This window comes from Hippopotamus amphibius, chromosome 3, assembly GCF_030028045.1.
Source record: "Hippopotamus amphibius kiboko isolate mHipAmp2 chromosome 3, mHipAmp2.hap2, whole genome shotgun sequence".
NCBI classification, from domain to species: domain Eukaryota; kingdom Metazoa; phylum Chordata; class Mammalia; order Artiodactyla; family Hippopotamidae; genus Hippopotamus; species Hippopotamus amphibius.
The window spans coordinates 175,946,446-175,968,810 of record NC_080188.1 but is presented as its reverse complement, the minus strand read 5'-3'; the positions used below and the strand labels follow the sequence as shown (position 1 = coordinate 175,968,810).

Here is a 22,365-nt window from a genome sequence, read left to right as displayed (position 1 = left end):
TTTATCCTGTCATGAATAGTGGTAAAATAACAATACCAGTACTATTAAAAATAAGATAACTGAATGCAATTTAAGATTCCTTTGCTGCCCTTTTCCTAGGATATAGCCCAATGATGACAAACAGTCAAAATACAAGGATTTAGAGATACTAAAACAAAATCTTCCTCTGCTCAGTGAGTTAAGAGTTTTAGATATAACATCTTGTGCACATCTCAGTTGTGCAATTTTGTAGTTTTCATCTGCAAAAGGGAAAAGTTGGTTAAAATTAATTAATTCACCTAATCTACAGATATTTGGTAAACACTGTGCTAAAACAAAATTAGGGACATGAAAGATACATAATATAATCCCTGCCCTCAAAAGAGACTCACAGCCATCTTTCAACTCTATGACTTGTATGATTCCACATAGTTGCTGTGTAACCTTTGTGCTGGAGAAAAAGCCTACGACGTCCCATTCCTGAGACATTAATTAAAGATCTGTCACCAAGACACTGATAAACACAAGGCTATGTTTTAAAAGTGAATATTTAATTCAACATTGCAATAAGAATTAAACAATATTAAAAACAGAAGCATATTAGTGGCTTAAAAAATGTAACTTTAGTTTCCTTTGGAGAAAATTTAATTGCAAGTTCTCTACAGCAAAATGATGCTAGGAAAATGTCTGTAGAAGTCAGAAATTCTCAAATTTTAAAATGCTTAAAATTAAGGGATTAAAGGTTTTAAAGATGTAAATTAGAAATATTCAATATTAGAAGTATCTCATTTGAATCCTAAAAAGTTTGACACAATAAACATTATATATTTTTTAGAAAGATGGCCAGCAAATTAACAACTCGGCATATTCTAGAGATTGACATCCGAAACGACCATGACTATTACATGAGCATCTGGCTGCGGCTCATCCACTACCACCTTCTTTATTCTTCTAGATCTTCTTGGCTTTCATCTGGGTAACACCAAGACACTGTGAGGAAAACCAATGCACAGATTCCCATTTCTCCTGCAGTCCCTCTCAGCATAGCAATTAGGCAGATAATCAGGGAGAAAAAGGTATTTAATCCATAACTTTTAGTCCCCACAAGGCCTCAGTCAATTTGAAAAATTGCCAGTTCTGTCAAATATGCCAACACTCCAATAAGGTATTTATGACAGAAAATCTGAAAGAAAAAAAAAGACATTTAAAATTAAAATACAATTAATTATAACAAAGCAGTTTGATATTTGATAAGTATTCCAGGCTTATTTTAAATTCCATATCTACAAGCTAAGCTACGAATGTGAACCCAAATCACTGCTGTTCTAACTCAAACAGACTTTACTTAATAAAGAAGACTGACTTTAATAAATTTACAACTATTAGTCAATGGCGCTTAGAAGGAATGAGACTAGGGTTCTTATTTATCCTGGCTTCCATGGATGAGCTATTGCCTAAAGAGGAGGGGGAAGAAGGGGTATCTATGAACCCCTTGGACTTATATGCAAATTGAGTATCTACATTTTCTAGAAAGAGTTCCATAGCTTCCTTCTTCTCAAAGGGACATACAATGCCAAAAGTGCCTTGTAGAAATTAAGCAGAGGCAAAAACCTGGTTAATACATTAATTTCAAACTTCTGAGAGGCAGTACAGTGTTGCAGTTAAAAGCCTAAGCTTTTGAGTCAGATGACTGGGTTTAAAATCCGACTCCACTTATTAGCTGTGTGATCTTTAGGGAGCCTACCTATCCTCTGTGCCACAATTTCCTCTTTACAACCTATGCAAATAGGTTGTCGAGAAAACTAAAGGGACAATATGTGTAAATGCTTAATGATGCTTGGCACAGTTAGTGCTTGATAAATGTTAGCTTCATTGTGGCATTATTTGAACCTAGGAGTCACAGTTACTCTCTTACATCATTAAGAGAGGCTCTTAGAATAAACCAGATAAAACAGGGCCACGCTTATATTCATAGATGGATTATATAAACACATTATATAAAATATATACAACATATTATATGTGTAAAATATACAACACATTATACACACTATACAAAATAGTTTTAAAATGTAGTTTATTAATAGAATGTGAGCATATGAAAATAAAATTTTAAAATATATAAGGACTTCATGAAATTGAATTCTGAGGTGCTAAAATGTAAATTTGTTTCTTTATAATGTCAAAGTAACATGGAATAGTATATTTCAAATTTATTACTGCAAACCACAGTAAAAAATAAATTTAACATCATGATCCAATGCAAGCAAATGTATATCCTTAGTACATGTTATACACTCTCATTTTTATATTTTCTATCTACTTCTTTCTTTTGTTTTTTAAAGCTAGTCTCTTCCCATCAAAATTACTTCCTAACCTACTGCTGCATTGTGACCTCCAGTTTGAAAAGCATTAAAATAGTGCTTATAGGATAGAGTATAAACTTTTTGGAACCTAAGAGGTAAGTGTTTAAATCTTGACTCTTCCTCTTAACTAAGCTATCTTGCTATCCCTTAAACCTTATCCTTGGCTTAGTTTTCCTTGTTTCAAAAATAAGATAAATGTGGATAAAAACACCTAACTATATGGTTGCTCTAAAGATTAAAATATGTTAAACTCCTAGCACAGTGACAAGACCAATATTCACAAGTGCTTACTGTGGCTGTATTTTAATATATTTTAAATACATTAATATAATACACTTAAATATATTTAGGTGCCTACTCAGTTTCTTTTTTTTTTCTCAGTTTATTTCTGATACTTCCTCTAATAAGGCCTTCATAGACAGTAAAACAATGTCTCTATTATTATTTCTTTCCCAGTAGGGATAGAAAAGCCTAAAATATAAATATGATGTTTTAATTCTGTGTTTCTGCTATAATTTTCTTATCTAACACAGAAAATCCTGTTACTCTGATAATTATTTCAAAGTTAACAAGAAACAATTCTGAAAGTTTCAAAGTTGCTACTGAATAACTCATATTATTACCAAAGTCTATGGCACACAGCATGTAGAATCATTCCATTATAAAGCTGCATCTAGAAGGCTGAAGATTTTTTAGTAAACCATTTATAAAGCGTAAAATAAAATCTCTCTACTGTCTTGAATTGGCAGACATTCCAAAGTGTTTCTTCAATGTGGAAAATACAATTGCCATACATTTTGAAAATTATGCAACAATACGGAAAAATTATTTAACTAGATTTGCTCAAACTAACCTTTATTTTTCCATCAGTATGTGCTGAAGCTACAGATGTTGAAACACGAACCAATCTTGTGGCTGATAAATGAATTTTGAAATGCCTATGGAAATGTGAATACAGGCAGTCCATGAATAAGTCAACTTCCTCCTGGGTAACTTCCCCAGGTGTTTTGTGAACACTGTCCCACAAAGCTTTTGCATCTTCTGGATGTATGGCATAGGAAATATCCAGACTTTGAGGGCTACAGGGTACAGACCAAATAAATTCAGTAGTAGCCATATAATGGTCCATCTTGCATGCAGTCCACATAGCAGCCATCCAGGAAAGATTAAACGCATTGATTGCTAAGGGACGGAAATAACAGTCAAAAGTTTTCTGAAACCAGGTTCCAATTATGGCTGTGTTAGTCTCTGCACCATTTGCAAGGAATAAGGGTAGACACGTGAAATCTTCTGAAACAGTCTCCAGAAGACTGTCTCCAAATATACAGCAGAACCAACCAGTCCACAACACTTTACCTTCTCTGTGCTCAGACGGCAATTGAGATTTTGACAGAATCTATGAAGGAAAAGCAAACAGGTTCATTAAATTCAAAAGTACATTTACTCCTAAATTACATCTTCTCAGCATTAATTAGTACATTTAAAAATAAGATATGTTGTATTACCTACCAAAAAACACAGAGGGGACAGTTTCCCTGATCATTATTAGGGTTTATCAAGTTAATTGACCTTTCTCCTGATACTCTTTATTAGGACAGACACGATATATGACAAGATCCTGGCGCAACCAAAATGCAAAAAGGGATGCCAATATGGTATAACCAGGTACAATACTCTGAAAAAAAAAAAACCTCTCAAAATCTCAACTTTAGAAGGGACTGTAAAAGGTCACCAAATCCAATGTGCTTGAATTATTCCACTGAGGAAGATGTCACTACTCCCTAAGGCAGCTCTGTTTATCCACTTAAAATGTTCTTTCATATATTAGGCCCTATAGTTTTCAACCACTGGTCCTACTTTCCTCCTTACGTGCATGTAGATCAAATTTAATCTAATCTCTCTTCTACAGAAAAGGCCCTTCAAATATTTAATGATCCCTATCTTATATACTCCAAGGTCAATATTTCCAGTTTCTTCAACCAATCCTCCTATGACATACGTTCCAGTTCTCACACTATCTGGACACTCTTCTCTGAAATTCTTTGGCATAGGAGTCATTCATAAGTGAACATAATTACTTCAAAAAAGGTATGATTACAGGACTGTCACCACCTTTAACCTAGATTATACTCCTACTAATATAATCTAAGATTATATTAGTTTTCTGGTTTTTAGTTGATAACTTTACATAAATTAGCCTTACATACTCATTTTTGCTGTTAATAGGTAAATCTCCCCCACACTTATATTGAAGCAGTAAACTTATCTCTATTAAAATTTTAATCTCTTTCAATCTGGCCCACTGTGTAAATTCATTCAGATCTTCTAGAATCTTGATTATATTTTCCAACAGATTGACTAAACCCTCAAACTTTAAATTCGTAAATTATATAACAAACATATCTTCTAGATATTAATAGAAGTTTTATTTAAAGTTTGACCAGGGCAAGGTAAAGGTCACAGCCCTATATTATATCCCTTTAGAGATGATCATTTAAACAATTATTTTTGCCATTTTTCTCCTTGTTCAAGAAGTTATAAGAGAATTTCAAATACCTTAAAGCATAAATAAAGATATATTATGTTTATCACATTTTCATAACCTATAAGTCCTATAATCCTGGCAAGAAATGAGATTTAATTAGAATACTATTAGGATACTATATGAGGAATTCAAGAGGTCGTTTCTATTCCTCCCGAGAATATTTGCTTGCCTGATGACATGCAAGCCATGTAACTTCTTTGGGCATCAACTGCTTCACTTGACAGAGACTGCTAATTATCTACCCAGAATCTACTTTTCCTTCTACAATAATACAGTACTGTTACTTGGGGTGGCAAAGTACCCAGTAACAATTTTTTCCTAGTCTCCCTTCCAACTGGGATGTAAAGAGAAGTAACTGTTGGGTCTCAACAAGTCTCATTAAAGATTTACTCAGTCATGATTGAACTTGGTGTACCCCCCCCCAAAAAAAAAAAAACTAAATTATTCTGAACAAAACCTATCTGTAAGTGATGGATAATAAAAACATATTTTGTAGGGGTTAAAAAAAAAAAGGAATAGTTGGGGGGGGTGGCGAAGGGTAAGCTGGGATGAAGTGAGAGAGTAACATTAACATATATATACTACCAAATGTAAAATAGATAGCTAGTGGGAAGCTGCTGCATAACACAGGGAGATCAACTCGATGATGGGTGATGACTTAGAGGGCTGGAATAGGGAAGGTGGGAAGGAGTCACGGGAGGGAGGGGATATGGGGATATATGTATAAATACAGCTGATTCACTTTGTTGTACAGCAAAAACTGGCACAACAGTGTAAAGCAACTGTATTCCAATAAAGAGCTTTAAAAAAAAAAAAAAAAAAAGATTTACTCAGTCAGTGGCAGGTATCCTGTCTGCCTTTCCCATCTTGCTCCTACTTCTTGCCTTGAACTTACATGTAATATTTAGGGCTCCAGGAGCCAATAAATTATACTGTGACCACAGGATGGAAGCCATGAACCAAGGATGACAGAGAAGACAAAATGAGCTTAGATTATTATAATTTCATGAAGCATTTACCAGCCTTGAAAAGCTTACCTCTGAACACTTTTTTGTAAGACAAATAAACCTCTATTGTCTTTAATTCACTGTTAGACTTTCTGCTATATGCAGCTAAATCTAATCCCAGTAATTCTGAGATCCTTGCCAATACAATGATCTATACCAGGGGTCAGCAAACCTTTTCTGTAGAGGGCCAGATAGTAAATATTTTAGGCTTTGCATGCCATATGGTCTCTATAGCAACTACACAACTCTTCTGTTGTAACACAAAAGCAGCCATAGACATTATGTAAACAAAGGAAAAGGGCTCTATTCCAATATTTACAAAGCCAAGCAGCAGGCCATATCTGGCCTGCAGGCCATAGTTTGCTGATCCCTGATCTATACAAATAAACAAACAAAACTTCAACTGTGTCAGAATTTCATTTATCAATGACTAAAATGAGTTAACTCAGCAGAAACAGAAGTAGCAGGCATAAATAATAAATCTGGCTTCTTAACAAATCAAAGGACAGTCATATTACTTTTATACACTCCACATACAAAGGAATGTAAAATGTTACATTTCTGAAAGTAACTTGGTGTGATATATCACAATATGTAATGATGTTACTTTTTTTGCTAAAATTCTACTTCTAGGACTTTTAATCCCAGTAAAAGCCAGAGTTACACAGATAAATTTACAAAAATGTAAAATTTACATTTACATTTAGTTACTCAAAATGACATGAGTGGGCTTCCCTGGTGGTGCAGCGGTTAAGAATCCGCCTGCCAATGCAGAGGACATGGGCCCGATCCCTGCTCCAGGAAGATCCCACATGCCGCGGAGCAACTAAGCTTGTGCATCACAACTACTGAGCCTGCGCTCTAGAGCCCTCAAGCCACAACTACTGAAGCCCTCGTGCCTCGAGCAGGTGTTCCACAACGAAAGAAACCACCGCAATGAGAAGCCCAAGAACCACAACAAAGAGTAGCCTTCACTTGTCACAACCAGAGAAAGCCCTAGTGCAGCAACGAAGACCCAATGCAGCCAATAAATAATTTTTTTTAAAAAATGACATGAGGGTAATAGCTGCGCTGCGGGCCTGGGGGAGGGGCGGGGAGGGGGAAAAAAAAAAAATGACATGAGTAACTAACTACAGCACTAATTACTAGTAAAAAAAAAAAGCCATAATGCAAAAGTATGGGCAATATGATCACAATTTTAATAGATACAGACAGCCAAACAGATATAATCTAGGTTCATGATTAAGTCTAATTTTCTTATAATGTCTTCGTCTAGTTTTGGTATGAGGGTAATACTAGCCTCATAGGATGAGTTCAGAAGTATTCCCCCTGCTTCTTTTTTTTTTTTAATTAATTAATTAATTAATTGATTGATTTATTGGCTGTGTTGGGTCTTCACTGCTGCATGCGAGCTTTTCTCTAGTTGCGGAGAGCAGGGGCTACTCTTCATTGTGGTGCGTGGGATCCTCATTGCCATGGCTTCTCTTGCTCTGGAGCACAGGCTCTAGGCGCATGAGCTTCAGTAGTTGCGGCATGTAGGCTCAATAGTTGTGGTACACAGGCTTAGTTGCTCCTTGGCATGTGGGATCTTCCTGGAGCAGGGATCAAACCAGTGTCCCCTGCATTGGCAGGCGGATTCTTAACCACTGCGCCACCTAGGAAGCCCCTCCCTCTGCTTCTATCTCTGAAAGAAACTGTAGAGAATTCGCATAATTTCCTTCCTAAATGTTTGGTGGAATTTACCAGTGAACGCATCTGGACATGTTGCTTTCTGTTTTGGAAAGTTATTAAGTATTGACTCGGTTTCTTTAATAGGACCAGGTCTATTCAGATTGTTTATTGTCAAATAGATGTATACCAAAGTGTTAAACTGTGGTTTTTAACTTTCCTTGTACTTTTATGTATTTTCTAAGTTTTCTAACATGAACGTCATTATCCTGTAAAAGGAAAAAAACTTTTTTTTAAGTTGGTCATATCTAATTACTATAATTTGGTCAAACAAGACATAAAATAGGTTATAAATCACAAGCTTAACAATTTTAAAAACAGTAAGAAAATATCACAATTTCTAAACCAAGGCAACACACATTCTTTTCTCCAAGGAAGCAAGTACTGTTTATATGATATACCTGGACAAGAAATGCTTCAGGGTCTCTCTGTGTTCCTTTCATTTCCAGGAGAGTAGAGAAAATCACTTTGATGTTGAAGTCGTCTCCCACTTCCACAGCAAGTCCTTTTTGCTTTTCAGCAGCAATAAATGCATTCAGAAGTTTAGAATACTCTTTGAAATTAGTATAGGAGAATTTATATAAGGGAGTTAAACTATATAAAGTCCATTGTTTATGCAGAAGGAATGCAAACTTTTGAGGATCAACATCTTCCTAAAAAACAAAATCAAGACAAAAGAAGTTTAAGAATTAGGAAACATTAGTAACTAAGAACTTAATCATAGTATTTTAATACAAATCTATTACTGGCTACCTGATCTTTGCATCTGCTGTACTTTCCCTTTGGAATGCTCTTCCCAGGGTGTTCACATGGCATGTTCCTTTCCTTCATTCAGGTCTCGGTCCAAATGTCACTCAAGAGGCCAGTCTATCTAAAGTAGCCCCTGTACCCATTCCTACTTTGTCACTCTATGTCTCCTTAACATGCTTTATTTTTTTCATAGCCTTTATTACTATCTGACATTATGTACTTGTCTGATTTGTACTATCTGTCTTTACCACCAGAGTATGAGTTTAATAAGAAGAGGAGTTTTGCCTATTTTATTCACTACTCTATCTCTGGTACCTAGAACAGTCATCTAGAACAGTTGTTCAATAAATATTTATTGGATGAACAGTTATGTTTAACTTTTAGAAACTTCCAATTATAGGTGTTAAAAATAGTAACTACTGTATTCCTCGAGCATCTAATTTGATTGGTTTTAATTAAATAATTTCTAAAATTGTTTGGCAATAAATTCACTCCATCACTCTAATTTAATAGATTAAATAAAAAGATACATGGGAGTATTTTGTCCAGGCTCTATTAGAATCACAGTAACCATTAAAAACAAAAACACTTCACTTGTATAGGTCCTATGGCATTTTCGAGGGTCTTCACATACACGCCCATATAAGCTCCTAGTTCTATCCCGAATTGAAGTCTTCTATAGAATCCATACTTCCTGATATAGTCTCACAGTTCTAACTATCTTTTGGAACTTTCACCACAGTTGTCCACTTGACAAAAATATTTGTTCTGACTAGAGTACTCATGGAAAAGTTATAAACTTTTTTCTTATTACTATCAAAAGATTTGGGGAGGACTTCCTAGGTGGCGCAGTGGTAAAGAATCCGCCTGCCAATGCAGGGTACACGGGTTCAAGCCCTGACCTGGGAAGATTCCACATGCCACGGAGCAACTAAGCCTGTGCGCCACAACTATTGAGCCTGTGCTCTAGAGCCCGTGAGCCACAACTACTGAGCCCATGTGCCGAAACTACTGAAGCCCACGCGCATAGGGCCTGTGCTCCACAACAAGAGAAGCCACTACAACAAGGAGCCTGCGTACCACAATGAAGAGTAGTCCCTGCTCAAAGCAACTAGAGAAAGCCCGTGTGCAGGAACAAAGATCCAACGCAGCCAAAAAATAAATTAAATAAATAATAAAATAAATTAAAAAAAAAAGATTTGGGGAGAAAAGGCGGGGGGGAGGGGGTTGGATTTCCTGGTGGTCCAGTGGTTAGGACTAGGCACTTTCAAGGCCAGGGCCCGGGTTCAATCTCTGGTTACAGAACTAAGATCCTGCAAGCTGCGTGGTACAGCCAACAACAACAAAAAAAAAGGGAGAGAGAGTTGGCAAAATTATTTGTACCAGAGAGAAAAGGAAACCTGAACTGGACATTCCAGTCTTTAATTTATATACAATCTCTGTTTTCTGGTTAAGACCCATCACTTTCGTTACCAGGGCTAGTAATTTTTCTTTAAGAAAGTTTTCACAAAGAAGCAAAAATTTTCTCATATTCCAAGATACTAGACCCATAACACAGACAAGAAAACAAAGTTACAAGGAAGGTGTGGGTGACTCCTTGCTAAGTAACTCAAAAGCAACCATCAAACTTGTATTGACTAGGGCTTTATTTCCTGCTTCAGTAAAATTACAAATTATTAATGTTATATACAGGGTTTTTTTAAATGAATGATCAAAACAGAGCATGTTGCCACCAGACAAATCCGGGACAATATAAACACAAAAAAAATTTAATAAGGAAATAGAAAAATTTAAAAAACAGGAATTCATGAATCTATACTGATAAATAGATAAATAGATGGAATAGAAATGAGAAGGGCCTAAAATAGAATACCCAAGGCTGGTTGGTAAGTATGCAGTAAATAGAGATGGAAAATCATTATTTTGCAACCATCATGATAAAGATGGGATCAGGCAAAAAATATCCATGACTAAAGGATGTTAAGCGTAAGGCAAAATTTTGATGAGGCACAGGATATTTGTATTATCTTAAAGTGTCTCCCCACAGACCACTTATTAGTTGCAGGGGAGAATAAAGCATAATTATCGGGCAATACCTTGACAGGATGATCAAAATTAACATTACCTATGTGCTACCAGGTGTTATTCCCAAACAGAACACAATAGCACCTATACAGTATTCCAGCCAGCAACACAAAACTTCAATCTAATCTCGAGAAAACATCAGACAAATACAAAATGAGGAATATTCTATTTAAAAAGGGAAGAGGAGGAAACATATTCTTCAAAAATGTCAATGTCATAAAAGAAAAAGAAATATTGTGGAAACGTTCCAAATTAAAGGAGGTTAAGGATGAACCTAGAGGATGTCACACTGAAGGTGAAGTCAGAGACAGAGAAAGACTGTATGATACCCCTTATATGCCGAATCTAAAAAGAAATGATACAAATGAACTTATTTACAAAACAGAAACAGAGTCAGACTTAGAGAAGGAACCTATGGTTACCAGGGCAGAACTGTGGGGGGAAGGGAAAGTCAGGGAGTTTGGGATGGATGTGTACACACTGCTATATTTAAAATGGGTAACCAACAGGACCTACTATGTAGCACAGGGGACTCTGCTCAGTGTTATGTGGCAGCCTGGATGGGAGGGGAGTTTGGGGGGAATGTATGGCTGAGTCCCTTTGCTGTGCACCTGAAACTATCAACACTGTTAATCGGCTATACTCCAATATAAAATTAAAAGTTAAAAAAAAAAAATTTGTCACTATTGGAGAATGCTACGGAACCAACCCCTAGCATTATTTTGAAAGCTAGTAAATAAAGGGAAAGAATAAAAAAAAAAAAAGAAAAAAAGAAAAAGAAAAGGAGAATAAAAGACATAAGGTACCAATAGCATGAATAATTGTTATAACTGTTTCTCATATATTTTATTACCAGAGGGAGTAAGAAGATACTAAAAATACTATAAATAGTAACGAAAATTGAAATGTTTTGTTCACAGACATTCTCAATTATAGTAACACAAAGGAACACAAAAAGCATACCTGCAGTTGTGAACACTGGGGAATTTTCCTTCGAGGTGGAGTTGGGATAAAGGAAGTCTGCTTCCTGACCGATTCTAATCGTTTTTGCAGAGGGGTGGCACCTATAAAGTAATCTTTAAGCCTTGAGGATGCACTCTGTCTAGGAGTCGATTCTGCTGCATCATAAGAATCCATGATCTACACAAAAAGAAAGAAAACCAGAATTCTAAACATTAAAAAGTTAATTCATGTTCATAGTTTCACTGATTTCTCTCCCTACTATAAAGGAATTCTTTCTTTCTCCCCCCTACTCCCTGCCCCATTTTGACTTTCTAACCAAATCTTGTATTTCTCATTGGCTATAGGCTACTTTTATGAATATCTTACAGATACTTCAAACAGTATGCTCAAAACTAAATTCAACTCCTTCTGTCTTCCTCCTTCTAAAAGCTAGCTGGTCCATTTTCAAATTCCTGTAAATTTTCTTCTTTTTTTATAAGTTTTTTTAATAAGTTTTTGTTTGTTTGTTTTCAGGATTTATTATTTATTTATTTTTGACTGTATTGTGTCTTCATTGCTGCGCATAGGCTTTCTCCAGTTGTGGAGAGTGGGGGCTACTCTTCGTTTCATTGTGGTGCTAGGGCTTCTCACTGCAGTGGCTTCTCTTGTTGCAGCGCACGGGCTTTAGGCATGCAGGCTTCAGTAGTTGCGGTGTATGGCCTCAGTAGTTGTGGCACACAGGCTTAGATGCTCTGTGGCATGTGGGATCTTCCTGGCCCAGGGCTTGAACCTGAGTCCCCTCATTAGCAGGCAGATTCTTAACCACTGTGCCACCAGGGAAGCCCCCTGTGAATTTTCTAAATTTAAATAATTTAAATTTATTTAAGTAGTCTCCACTTTCATTTTTTAACATACAGTCATTAAGCATATTTTTAAAAATATTTCCTTCCTCAGTCTCTCCATTCATTCCCAAAGCTACTTCCTTAGCCAGGTCTTATTACCACAACTAAGCATTCCATATCTGAAGGTAATCCACTTTTCAAAAATGGTACTTTATTATTAGTCACTTGTGCAAAAAACTTTACCCTGATGAGATAAATTCTACTTTTCTGCTGGATATTCATAACTCATAATTCAGCTTGTCCTTATCCTACTTCTCCTAGACATAAACACATTCTTGTCTTCATGTGTTTATCAACTATATTCCCTATCTCAGGTGTTCTTTTTCCATTCCACCTCCATTAAGACCATGTGTGAATTTGATCCCCTTTCAAATAGTAGGGCTTTGTTAACCTTTTTTCCCTAGAATACCTATGTTACACACTTCTGTCTGTGTCTGTATCAGTGACTCATTCTGGGAAGCTGTGTGTGTGTGTGTGTGTGTGTGTGTGTGTGTACAGAATGAGATCTTGGGGGTGAATATTTTGAAAAAGCCCAAAAGCCCTCCAGATGAGTCTAACAAAATCCCTCAAGAATATTCTATAAAATCTTTGGAGATTAATAATACACCGGCCCACACAGCTCTCTTCAATCACCTAGCCTATACCATTCATTTTGGCCTGAATTCTACTATTTTTTTGGTGTGCATTTCTTCTCTTTCCAGCAAAACTAATCTACTTTGACTAAAATCATGCTCTTTGTATTTCTCTTGTATAATTACCCTAGTATAATGCTGAATGCTCTTTAATTGTTAAGCAACTATTGGTTTAATTGAACGGAAGTATTTCATAGAACGCCAAAATTAAAAGGAATTATGATTTAAAAAGTTATAAAAATTCCTCCCAAATACTGGCACAGTTACACTTTCAAGAATTTTTTTCACAAATGAAGAGCTTTATTTATTACTGTATTTAAATTTCATCATGTCAAAGTATGACACACTCTATATCCTGCACAAAACTCCATAAATTAAATATATAGTTCTCAAAACTCAGATAATGCCCAGAGCAAGTTCATATACCATACAACTTATAGCTTTCTGGACTTAAATGCGTACAGAATTGTCTATTCAAAAGGGAATTTTAATCAGTCCCATCTACATAGAATGTTTCTTTCAAATCTGTTATTTGGAATAATTGCTAACATTTATGTGCCAGGTAACTTTCTAAGCCCTTTCACAAATATTATCTCATTTAATCCTCAAACAACCCTATGAGATGGGTTATTATATTCACAGTTGACAGATAGGAAGATAAAGAAATTAAATAACTTGCCAAAGTCACGCAGTTAAAGATGCAAGAGCCAGAATTTGAACCCAGACAGTCTAACACCAGAGTGGGTGCTCTTACCTTCTTCTTTTACACTGCCTTTCAATTTCAAGGCAAAATAAACCCTACTAAATTTGACTCCTTAAAAGAGAAATGCTATGAATTCCAAAAAGATTTTAAAGTCTATCTAGGTGAGAGAAAGACTACTAGCTCTGAAAGGATTACTTTTGAGAAAACATTTCCCTTGAGTAATTTAATGTTGCAGTAATGTGAAATAGCCCAATCCATGCATGACAGATTAGAAAATGATTTATACCTATTTTACTTTCTCACTCCATACTCAGTAATGTGTAATTGTGCCCTGCCTGATAATTAAAGAGGTTAAAAATATATCTTGACTCAATATTTTACTGTCCCAATATTCTTCCTTCCAACTGTAAGGAAAGAGGTCCTCTTACTTGCTTTCTAAAGTCAAGCCATCAACCAATATTCTAGATCTCCATGTCCCTTCACATCTCCCTTGGGCACAATCTCCATGTTTATTTCAAATCTTTGTCGTCTCTAATCTCTACTCCACAGGATACTTTTTTTCCGCTGCTAAGCATATTTTCATGTTCCTAACACTAAAAATGTTTTGTTTAAATCCTATTCATCTCATTCATTTTGAGACCAGTTTCCTGGAAATGTAGTACACAACTATTGCCTCCACTTACTAATAACTATTTTATTGGAAATCTTTCAGCAACCTCTCTTCTGTATCCATCACTATTAGGACACGGCACTCTTGAAGATTACCAACAATATTTTTGCAAAAACCATGGCCAAATACTTGGTTCAACAACTTCGCTCATGCTTACTCCTCTAAACTTTGTTACCTTGTTTTTTTCAGACACTCAATTATTTTTCCTCATTGTTTTTTATAGTTCCTTCTGATTCATTTGCTGATTCCTATTCTTCCTCCAGTCCCAACAGTGGGTGTCTCCCCAGACTCCAAAATCATTCATTCTCCATGTGAAAACATTCATTCTACATATGACTCCTAAATCTCTATCTTCAGACCTTTGCACCTGCATTTCCAATTTCCTGTAAAACATTAAACTTTTCTGTCCTTAAACTCATTAAGTTCAAAGCTAAACATTATTTCTCAACCAATCTTTCCTTTCTGAGTACCCTGTTTCTCAGTAATAATTCCTTCTCATTTTCCTTCGTGTCCCTCAAAATACTCCTTAGTCATCTTTTACTCTTCCCTCAACTTCACCTTTACACCCAAATTATCATCAAATTCTGACATATTTCTTAAAAGCATACATACCAGCCCTCTCAGATTTGGCCTTCATTCCCATTCTTAATTATAGCCGCTTATCTTATGTCTTAACCCCTTTCCCCAATCCATGACTAGTTTTTCCATAGACACCACTTTTATCTTGTCATTACCTTGCTTGAGATCCCATAACAATTCCCACACATCTTCTAAATAAATGAAGCCAGAACTTCTCTGTCTGGGTTTCAAGGTACTACATCACCTGATCATATTATCTGATTCTATTCAGGTTCATTTTCTACTACTTTAGTTCCTACCCCAAGATCCATGGACAAACGGTCTCTCCAAAATCTAACAGCCCTCTAAGGTTGGATGCAAGATGTTGTACGCATGTGTATTTGGTGGGAGAAGGGGGTGAAGACAGGTCCAGTAGATAATTCTTTAATAAAGGATCCCACGGGACTTCCTAGGCGGCGCAGTGGTGAAGAATCCCCCTGCCAATGCAGGGGACATGGGTTCGATCCCTGGTCCCCATATTCCACATGCCCCCGTAGCAACTAAGCAGGCGACCTAGAGCCCCTGCTCAGCAACAACAGAAACCACCTCACTGAGACGCCCACGCACCACAAGGACGAATAGCCCCCCCTCTCCGCAACTAGAGAAACCCACCCAGCAGCAATGAAAACCCAACGCAGCCAAAACTAAAAATGAATTACTTAACTTTTTAAAAAGTTAAAAACAACAACAACGTTCGCACCCTACTCCCGGCACCAAAAAAAAAAAAAAAAAGGTTGAGCCCCTGCCCTACACCCAAACACGCCCCCCCAAACCCTAGACTGTTCATCACCCTCCCGCTCTTCATGTCTGTCCTGTTTTGCCTCTGCTCCCGGACTTTTTTATTCAACCTATTGCCAATGAAGACTACACCAACTTATCTGTCTGACCAAATCGAACCCATTCCGCAAGTTTCATCTTGCGGTAGCTCAGAAGCTACCAAGAATCCACAGAGCTAGCTCTCCGGCCAACTCCTCTTGCACTTGCAGTTGAGAACACACAATTACAACTTAGTTGTTTTTCTTGTGCTAAGTCCACGAAGGAAGGGACTTAAATCACTTTTGTACATCGCCACCTAAGTCCAACCGCCCCAACGCCAATATAAGCAGGTCGTGTGAAACGCATCCGAACATTCAAGTACTGTAAAGATAAAGACCACGAAACGGGGCAAAACACAAAGTTTACTGCCACGCCCGGACCAATCACAAAGCGTCTTACCAATCAAATGCCATAAGGACGCTGTCACCCATTCCCTTCACGAATCATTCTTCAAGTCTGGATCCAAAGCTACGTCGAAACTCAAATCCCCCGAAATAAAAAAGCCGCCAAAATGACAGCGAAGAGAATGTCCAGAGGGACCCCTGACGCTCCCAAATTCTCTCTCGCTCCACTACAAGTGGGTTCACGACGGACGCAAACGGGCCCGGTACTGAGACCTCCGCTCCCGCGGACGCCAGCTGAGCCCGAGACTTCACGCCAGGAGGGACATTTCCGCTCACTCAACCATTCAGCTCCGCGACCCTCGCTCCTGAGGAGTCCGCCTCAGCCCACGGAGGGAAAGGGCAAGGGCCAGTGTGTCCCAACTCGCCCCTCTCCACCTGAGCCCTCAGGGGCCAACGCCAGCTCAGAAATCCCGCCGTTGAGAAAACGCAGCTTAGCCCTCAGCCGCCTCCTCTGTTTAAAATCGTTTCCCGACTCGCTCTGCGGCCGGACGCAGGTCGCCTCGGTGGCGCCGTTTCCAAGTCAGTGAAGCAACTACGGTTGCCATTTTAACTGAGGGCACGGGAGCGATCTAACCGTTGTCGTCTCCTTCCCTTATTCGCGCGATGTTGATCTTCCGCGCTTTTCTACCTATGCTCAGCGTTCCTTCAAATTTCCGCCCGTAGTAAAGATGGCGGCCTGTGCTCTGATTGGTTAAATCCCTCCGCCGTAATCTTAGTTGCTCGTGGGGTGGGTTGAGGAGCGCTTGGCTCCCAGCGGCGGTGCGTGCGTGGTTCTGGGCCCTAGAAACATTTTGAGTTTGCTTGCCTTTCTCCTTCGGAAGACCCGAGGTCGGCCGCCAGGTTCGGGAGATTTGAAATGCGGGGCTGATTTCCTCCCTGTTTTCCGGTTCTGCCGCGGGAACCTTCGGGGAAGCGTGAAAGGACGGGAAGGGCGTGCGCCTGATGACCGGCCCCTTGCCGCCCCTGCGTGGCCGCATGTGTCCCGCCTTGGCTGCTGTGTGGAATCGTTCTCTTGTCCCTTCAGGCCGAAGCTTTGTTAATAGAAGTGAAACGGATACATTGAGAGGGGTGAAAAGACCTTAAAAGGTCTTTCCCCTACCCATCTTCTCCAAAGGCTCCAAAGACTTTGCAGATGTATCTAGTTTGCCGACGCGAGCACTTGAATGTTCAGCGGACAAGGGCTTAAATATAAAGGGGTGGGAACTCCTAACATTTTAGGGGATTTGTGTGTATTTCCAAAACTGACTTTTGACCACCATCCAGCACCTGCAGCGTGAGATTCCTGAGCTTCTCGCCATCCTGCAGCTGCAGCATGTTCTGTGGGTTAAGTCGGCTGTACAGCGGTTTATCCAGACCCACTAGATGGACCACTCAGATGATTTGGGGTTCTCTCTCCCGAAGTCTGATGCTGAGTTCACAGAGGAGAATTCCAGGTGAATGTAGTGAAGAGGTTTGTCCCTTGAACAGCACTTCCACCTGTTCTTTGCAACCAGAGTGATTATTCCATTTCCCCCTAGTCTTGACTGGATAGCTTTATGTGTAGAAGCACATCATTCACCCTCTTCATTTCTTACAATGTAGTTTTTTCCCTGGAACTTAATAAGACCAGAAAAGTAATCACATGAATAGACTATTCATGGAGTTGATGCTGTGGATAAGAAGCCTAAAAAATTCTTTCATAAACTTGAGAATACTTTGAGTGGGGTTTTCTAATATAAAAGTGACTGTTTCACTCTAGATAGATACTGAAACCAGTTACTGCACCATCAAACTTCTATAATTCCCAAGACCCTATTTCATTTGGGGAAGAATTGTGCCCTATTAAGAACAGTGCATTTTAGGTCAGTGCAAATGCTGGGTGATCAAAAATATTTAGATTCTTAACACAAGGCCAAAATTTACATTGACAGTTGTTCATGTGGCATTTGGCACATTTGCAGGTAAATTTAATAGTGATTGATTACATTCTTCGACTTTATACATGAAATACCAAAGAAGGTATGATTTGAGAGTTTATTCTGAAACAATTTGCAAATGATGTATTTTTAATCTTGCCTTTTTTCCTTTTTTTAAGAACTCAATAGCTTTGTTGCCCGGACCAACACGTGTGGAGAGTTGCGTTCTTCTCACTTAGGCCAAGAAGTCATCTTGTGTGGATGGATTCAGTACCGAAGGTAGATAGTGGCAGATGGTTTAAGAATGCATGATGGTGGTTTTCCCAAGGCAATTTCAAACCGTTATTAATTTTTAACCAGTCAGAAGAATAAAAGCTTTGCAACTCCTGCAGGATTCTTGGAGGTCATTGAATTTTCAGTTTTGTTTTTGTTTTGAAAAACTCAGATAGTGTCACTCTCAGTAAGTACCAGTAACATCTGTTGAAGAGTATAATAATGAGGTGTGATCCACCAGGGGACAGAAATGTCCCTAGGTTTACTAAGATGGAAGAGTTCCTAGGACCAGTAATTGGGTAAACTGGTAAGCTTCCATAGCATAAAAAAACATTTTTTTTCTAAATTTAGGTAGAGAAAAAGCTTAAAAACATGAACAATGATTCCTTAATGTTAGAGCACATTTTGTTGTGTTGTTCATCTCTATCTTCCGGAACATGCCTGAATAGCATGTTAATTCACAATGAAGAGATCCAAAATAAATAGGTTGTGTGACTTTCCTAAAGAATATGTCCCAATGGGTGGCTATTTGACCTATACGTTTGGTGACTTTTATCTCCTGAACGAAAATCTGAGGAGGCTCTCTAACCTCTTCTTGGTACTAAGAACCATATGAGAAATGTAGGTTGAATGCTAAAATATTGGGATTGGGGGACCTTTTGATGGCTTATAGAGGTATTAAGCTAGTATTGGACCATTTTTAGAAAATTTTAGATTGCATCTTTTTTTTAGGAGAAGAAAAGATTTTATATTGCTGTATTTTTAAAAATGATGAATCAGGGACTGATACGTTCCTGGAGGGAGTACAGATTGGCACCATAAGCCCTGATAGTCCAGTGGCTGAGACTCTGCACTCCCAATGCAGGGGGCCCAGGTCAGGGAACTAGATCCCACATGCTGTAACTAAGAGTTTGCATGCTGCAACTGAAAGATCCTGCGTGCTGCAACTAAGACCTGATGCAGCCAAGTAAATAAATATTTTTTATAATATATAATATAATCAGATGTCTCTAATATCCAAAATATTACCTTTGGATTTTAATATGTGGACAGTTTCCAAATTTAATTAAATTTTCCTGTAGAGACTTAAGCCAATAAAATTTTTAAATTTTCAAAATCTGCCTTTTCATTAATAAGCCATCTGGATAGCATTAGTAAGCTGTACGTATAGCTAATAAAAGTTGAAATTGTAAATGAAAAATGTTTTTTCATTAATAAGCTACAAGGTAATTATACAGATATAGCTATGAAAGCACATTGTTTATTATAAAAAAGGAACATGTGAAATTGCATGGGTTTTTTATTTGTTTAAATTGTTTTGCCTGCTTAACTTTTGGTCTCAAAGATTTTATCTTAATATGTTCACTTTCTTTATTAATCAGGCAAAACATCTTCCTGGTCCTAAGAGATTTCCATGGGCTTGTTCAAGTTATCATTCCCCAGGATGAGGTAATAGAAGATTCCTTCTGTTATCTCCGAGCCTCTTTGATGCTGTGGTTAGAGTAAATGAAGCATGTTGGATAAGTATGTGTGAAGTTTCAAATTAAGAAGTTTTTCGTTAATGAAGATTATAACTACCACAAGCCACATTAAGACAAATGACAAACTGGGAAAAAATATGTGCAATTCATGTCACAAAGGGCTAATTTCTCTAAGATCTAAAAGGCTACTACAAATCAATTTAAAAAAGCTTTTTTTAAATATCAGTGACCCAGTAGAAATATGTGTGCAGAATATGAACATAAGATTTATAGAAAAAGTATAAATGGCTATTTTTCTGTCTGTAGACATATGAAAATATGCCCAACTTCACTCATAGGCAGAGAAATATGGATTAAAACTACACAGAATTGTTATTTTTTTATGCTCTGGAATGACAACACACTGTGTTTGGGAAAACAAGTGCTCATACATTCCTGGAGGGAGTACAAATTGGTACTAGCTCTATGAAGGGCATTCTGGCAATATCAAAATTATAAATGCATATATCTTTTGAACTATTCATTCCACTTCTAGTCAATGATCTTAAAATTATCTTACACGTAGACTTACATAGATGCAAAATGACGAAAATACAAGGTCATTCACTGCTGAATTATTTTTAATCAAAAGAAATTTGGGAACAACCTAAATTTCTGCAATAAGACACTGGTATAAAAAACAGTGTACATCCATACAACTATGGAAAAGATTGAAGAAGCTCGTATTGTACTAATATGGGAAAAAATCCAAGATGTATTGTTAGATATAAAAACAGGGTACAGAAGAGCATGTAGGGTGATGTCATCTGTACTAAAAAGGGTGTGTGTATGTTATGAAATGTCCCTGGAAAGATACATAACATTGAATATCTCTGGGGAGGGGCACTAAGGGCTGGAGGGAGACTTTTCAGTGTAGATCTGTTTGTACTCTTTGTTGTTGTTATTGTTGTTGTTGTTGTTTTTTAACTTTATTTTTTTATTTTTTACAATAAACTGCATATATTTAGAGTGTACAATTTGGTATCCCAGTCTCCCAATTCGTTCCCCCACCAACCCTCCCCACTTTCCCCACTTGGTGTCCATATGTTTGTTCTCTACATCTGTGTCTCTATTTCTGACTTGCAAACCGGTTGATTTGTACCATTTTTCTATAGTCCACATATATGTGTTAATATACAATATTTGTTTTTCTCTTTCTGACTCACTTCACTCTGTATGACAGTCTCTAGGTCCATCCATGTCTCTAAAAATGTCCCAGTTTCATTGCTTTTTACAGCTGAGTAATATTCCACTGTGTGTATGTACCACATCTTCTTTATCCATTCATCTGTTGATGGACATTTAGGTTGCTTCCATGTCCTGGCTATTGTAAATAGTGCTGTAATGAACATCGGAGTGCATGTGTGTTTTTGAATTATGGTGTTCCCTGGGTATATGCCCAGTGGTGGGGTTGTTGGGTCATATGGTAGTTCTATTTTTAGTTTTGCAAGGAACCTCCATACTGTTTTCCATAGTGGCTGTATCAATTTACATTCCCACCAGCAATGCAAAAGCGTTCCTTTTTCTCCACACCCTCTCCAGCATTTACTGTTTGTAGATTTTCTGATGATGCCCATTCTAACCGGTGTGAGGTGATACCTCATTGTCGTTTTGATTTGCATTTCTCTAATAATTAGTGATGTTGAGCGCTTTTCATGTGCCTCTTGACCATCCGTATGTCTTCTTTGGAGAAATGCCTATTTAGGTCTTCTGCCCATTTTTTGATTGGGTTGTTTATTATTTTGATATTGAGCTGGATGAACTGTTTATATATTTTGGAAATTAATCCTTTGTCTGTTGATTCGTTTGCAAATATTTTTTCCCCTTCTGAGGGTTGTCTTTTCGTCTTGCTTATAGTTTCCTTTGCTGTGCAGAAGCTTTGAAGTTTCATTAGGTCCCACTTATTTATTTTTTATTTCCATTATTCTAGAGGGTGGATCAAAAAAGATCTTGCTGTTATTTACGTTGGAAAGTGTTCTTCCTGTGTTTTCCTCTAGGAGTTTTATAGTGTCTGGCCTTACATTTAGGTCTTTAATCCATTTGGAGTTTATTTTTGTGTATGGTGTTAAGGAGTGTTCTAATTTCATTCTTTGACACGTAGCTGTCCAGTTTTTCCAGCACCACTTATTGAAGGGGCTGCCTTTTCTCCATTGTATATCCTTGGCTCCTTTGTCATAAATTAGTTGACCATAGTTTATCTCTGGGCTTTCTATCCTGTTCCATTGATCTATATTTCTGTTTTTGTGCCAGTACCATACTGTCTTGATCACTGTGGCCTTGTAGTATAGCCTGAAGTCAGGAAGCCTGATTCCACCAACTCCGTCTTTCCTTCTCAAGATTGCTTTGGCTATTTGGGGTCTTTTGCATTTCCATACAAATTGTTAGCTTTCTTGTTCTAGTTCTGTGAAAAATGCTATTGGTAGTTTGATCGGGATTGCATTGAATCTGTAAATTGCTTTGGGTAGGATAGTCATTTTCACAATGTTGATTCTTCCAATCCAAGAACATGGTATATCCCTCCATCTGTTTG

The 22,365-nt window shown here is 37.5% G+C and overlaps 2 protein-coding genes across 4 annotated transcripts in view; one reads left to right on the top strand and one right to left on the bottom strand.

Moving 5' to 3' along the window:
* Window positions 1-606: 606 nt before the first annotated feature.
* Window positions 607-16,277, bottom strand: CENPL (centromere protein L). Its single transcript, XM_057728523.1, has 5 exons — window positions 16,143-16,277; window positions 11,424-11,600; window positions 8,027-8,278; window positions 3,199-3,741; window positions 607-1,162 (listed from the first exon to the last, which is right to left on the bottom strand). Exons 2-5 carry the CDS (start codon window positions 11,595-11,597, stop codon window positions 1,091-1,093), a joined length of 1,041 nt encoding a protein of 346 aa, XP_057584506.1. The 5' UTR covers window positions 11,598-11,600; window positions 16,143-16,277; the 3' UTR covers window positions 607-1,090.
* A 602-nt stretch (window positions 16,278-16,879) lies between these two features.
* DARS2 (aspartyl-tRNA synthetase 2, mitochondrial) overlaps window positions 16,880-22,365 on the top strand; it is a 30,847-nt gene continuing 25,361 nt past the window's right edge. For 2 of the 3 annotated variants that reach the window (XR_009052662.1, XM_057727594.1), the window contains exons 1-3: window positions 16,880-17,580; window positions 18,222-18,321; window positions 19,698-19,764. Coding sequence is in view for 2 of the 3 variants with exons in the window: in XM_057727594.1 (XP_057583577.1) it covers window positions 17,460-17,580; window positions 18,222-18,321; window positions 19,698-19,764 (288 nt within the window). In the remaining variant the exon portion in view is untranslated. The remainder of the gene's footprint in view (window positions 17,581-18,221; window positions 18,322-19,697; window positions 19,765-22,365) is intronic. The other variant, XM_057727595.1, reaches the window with a different exon arrangement.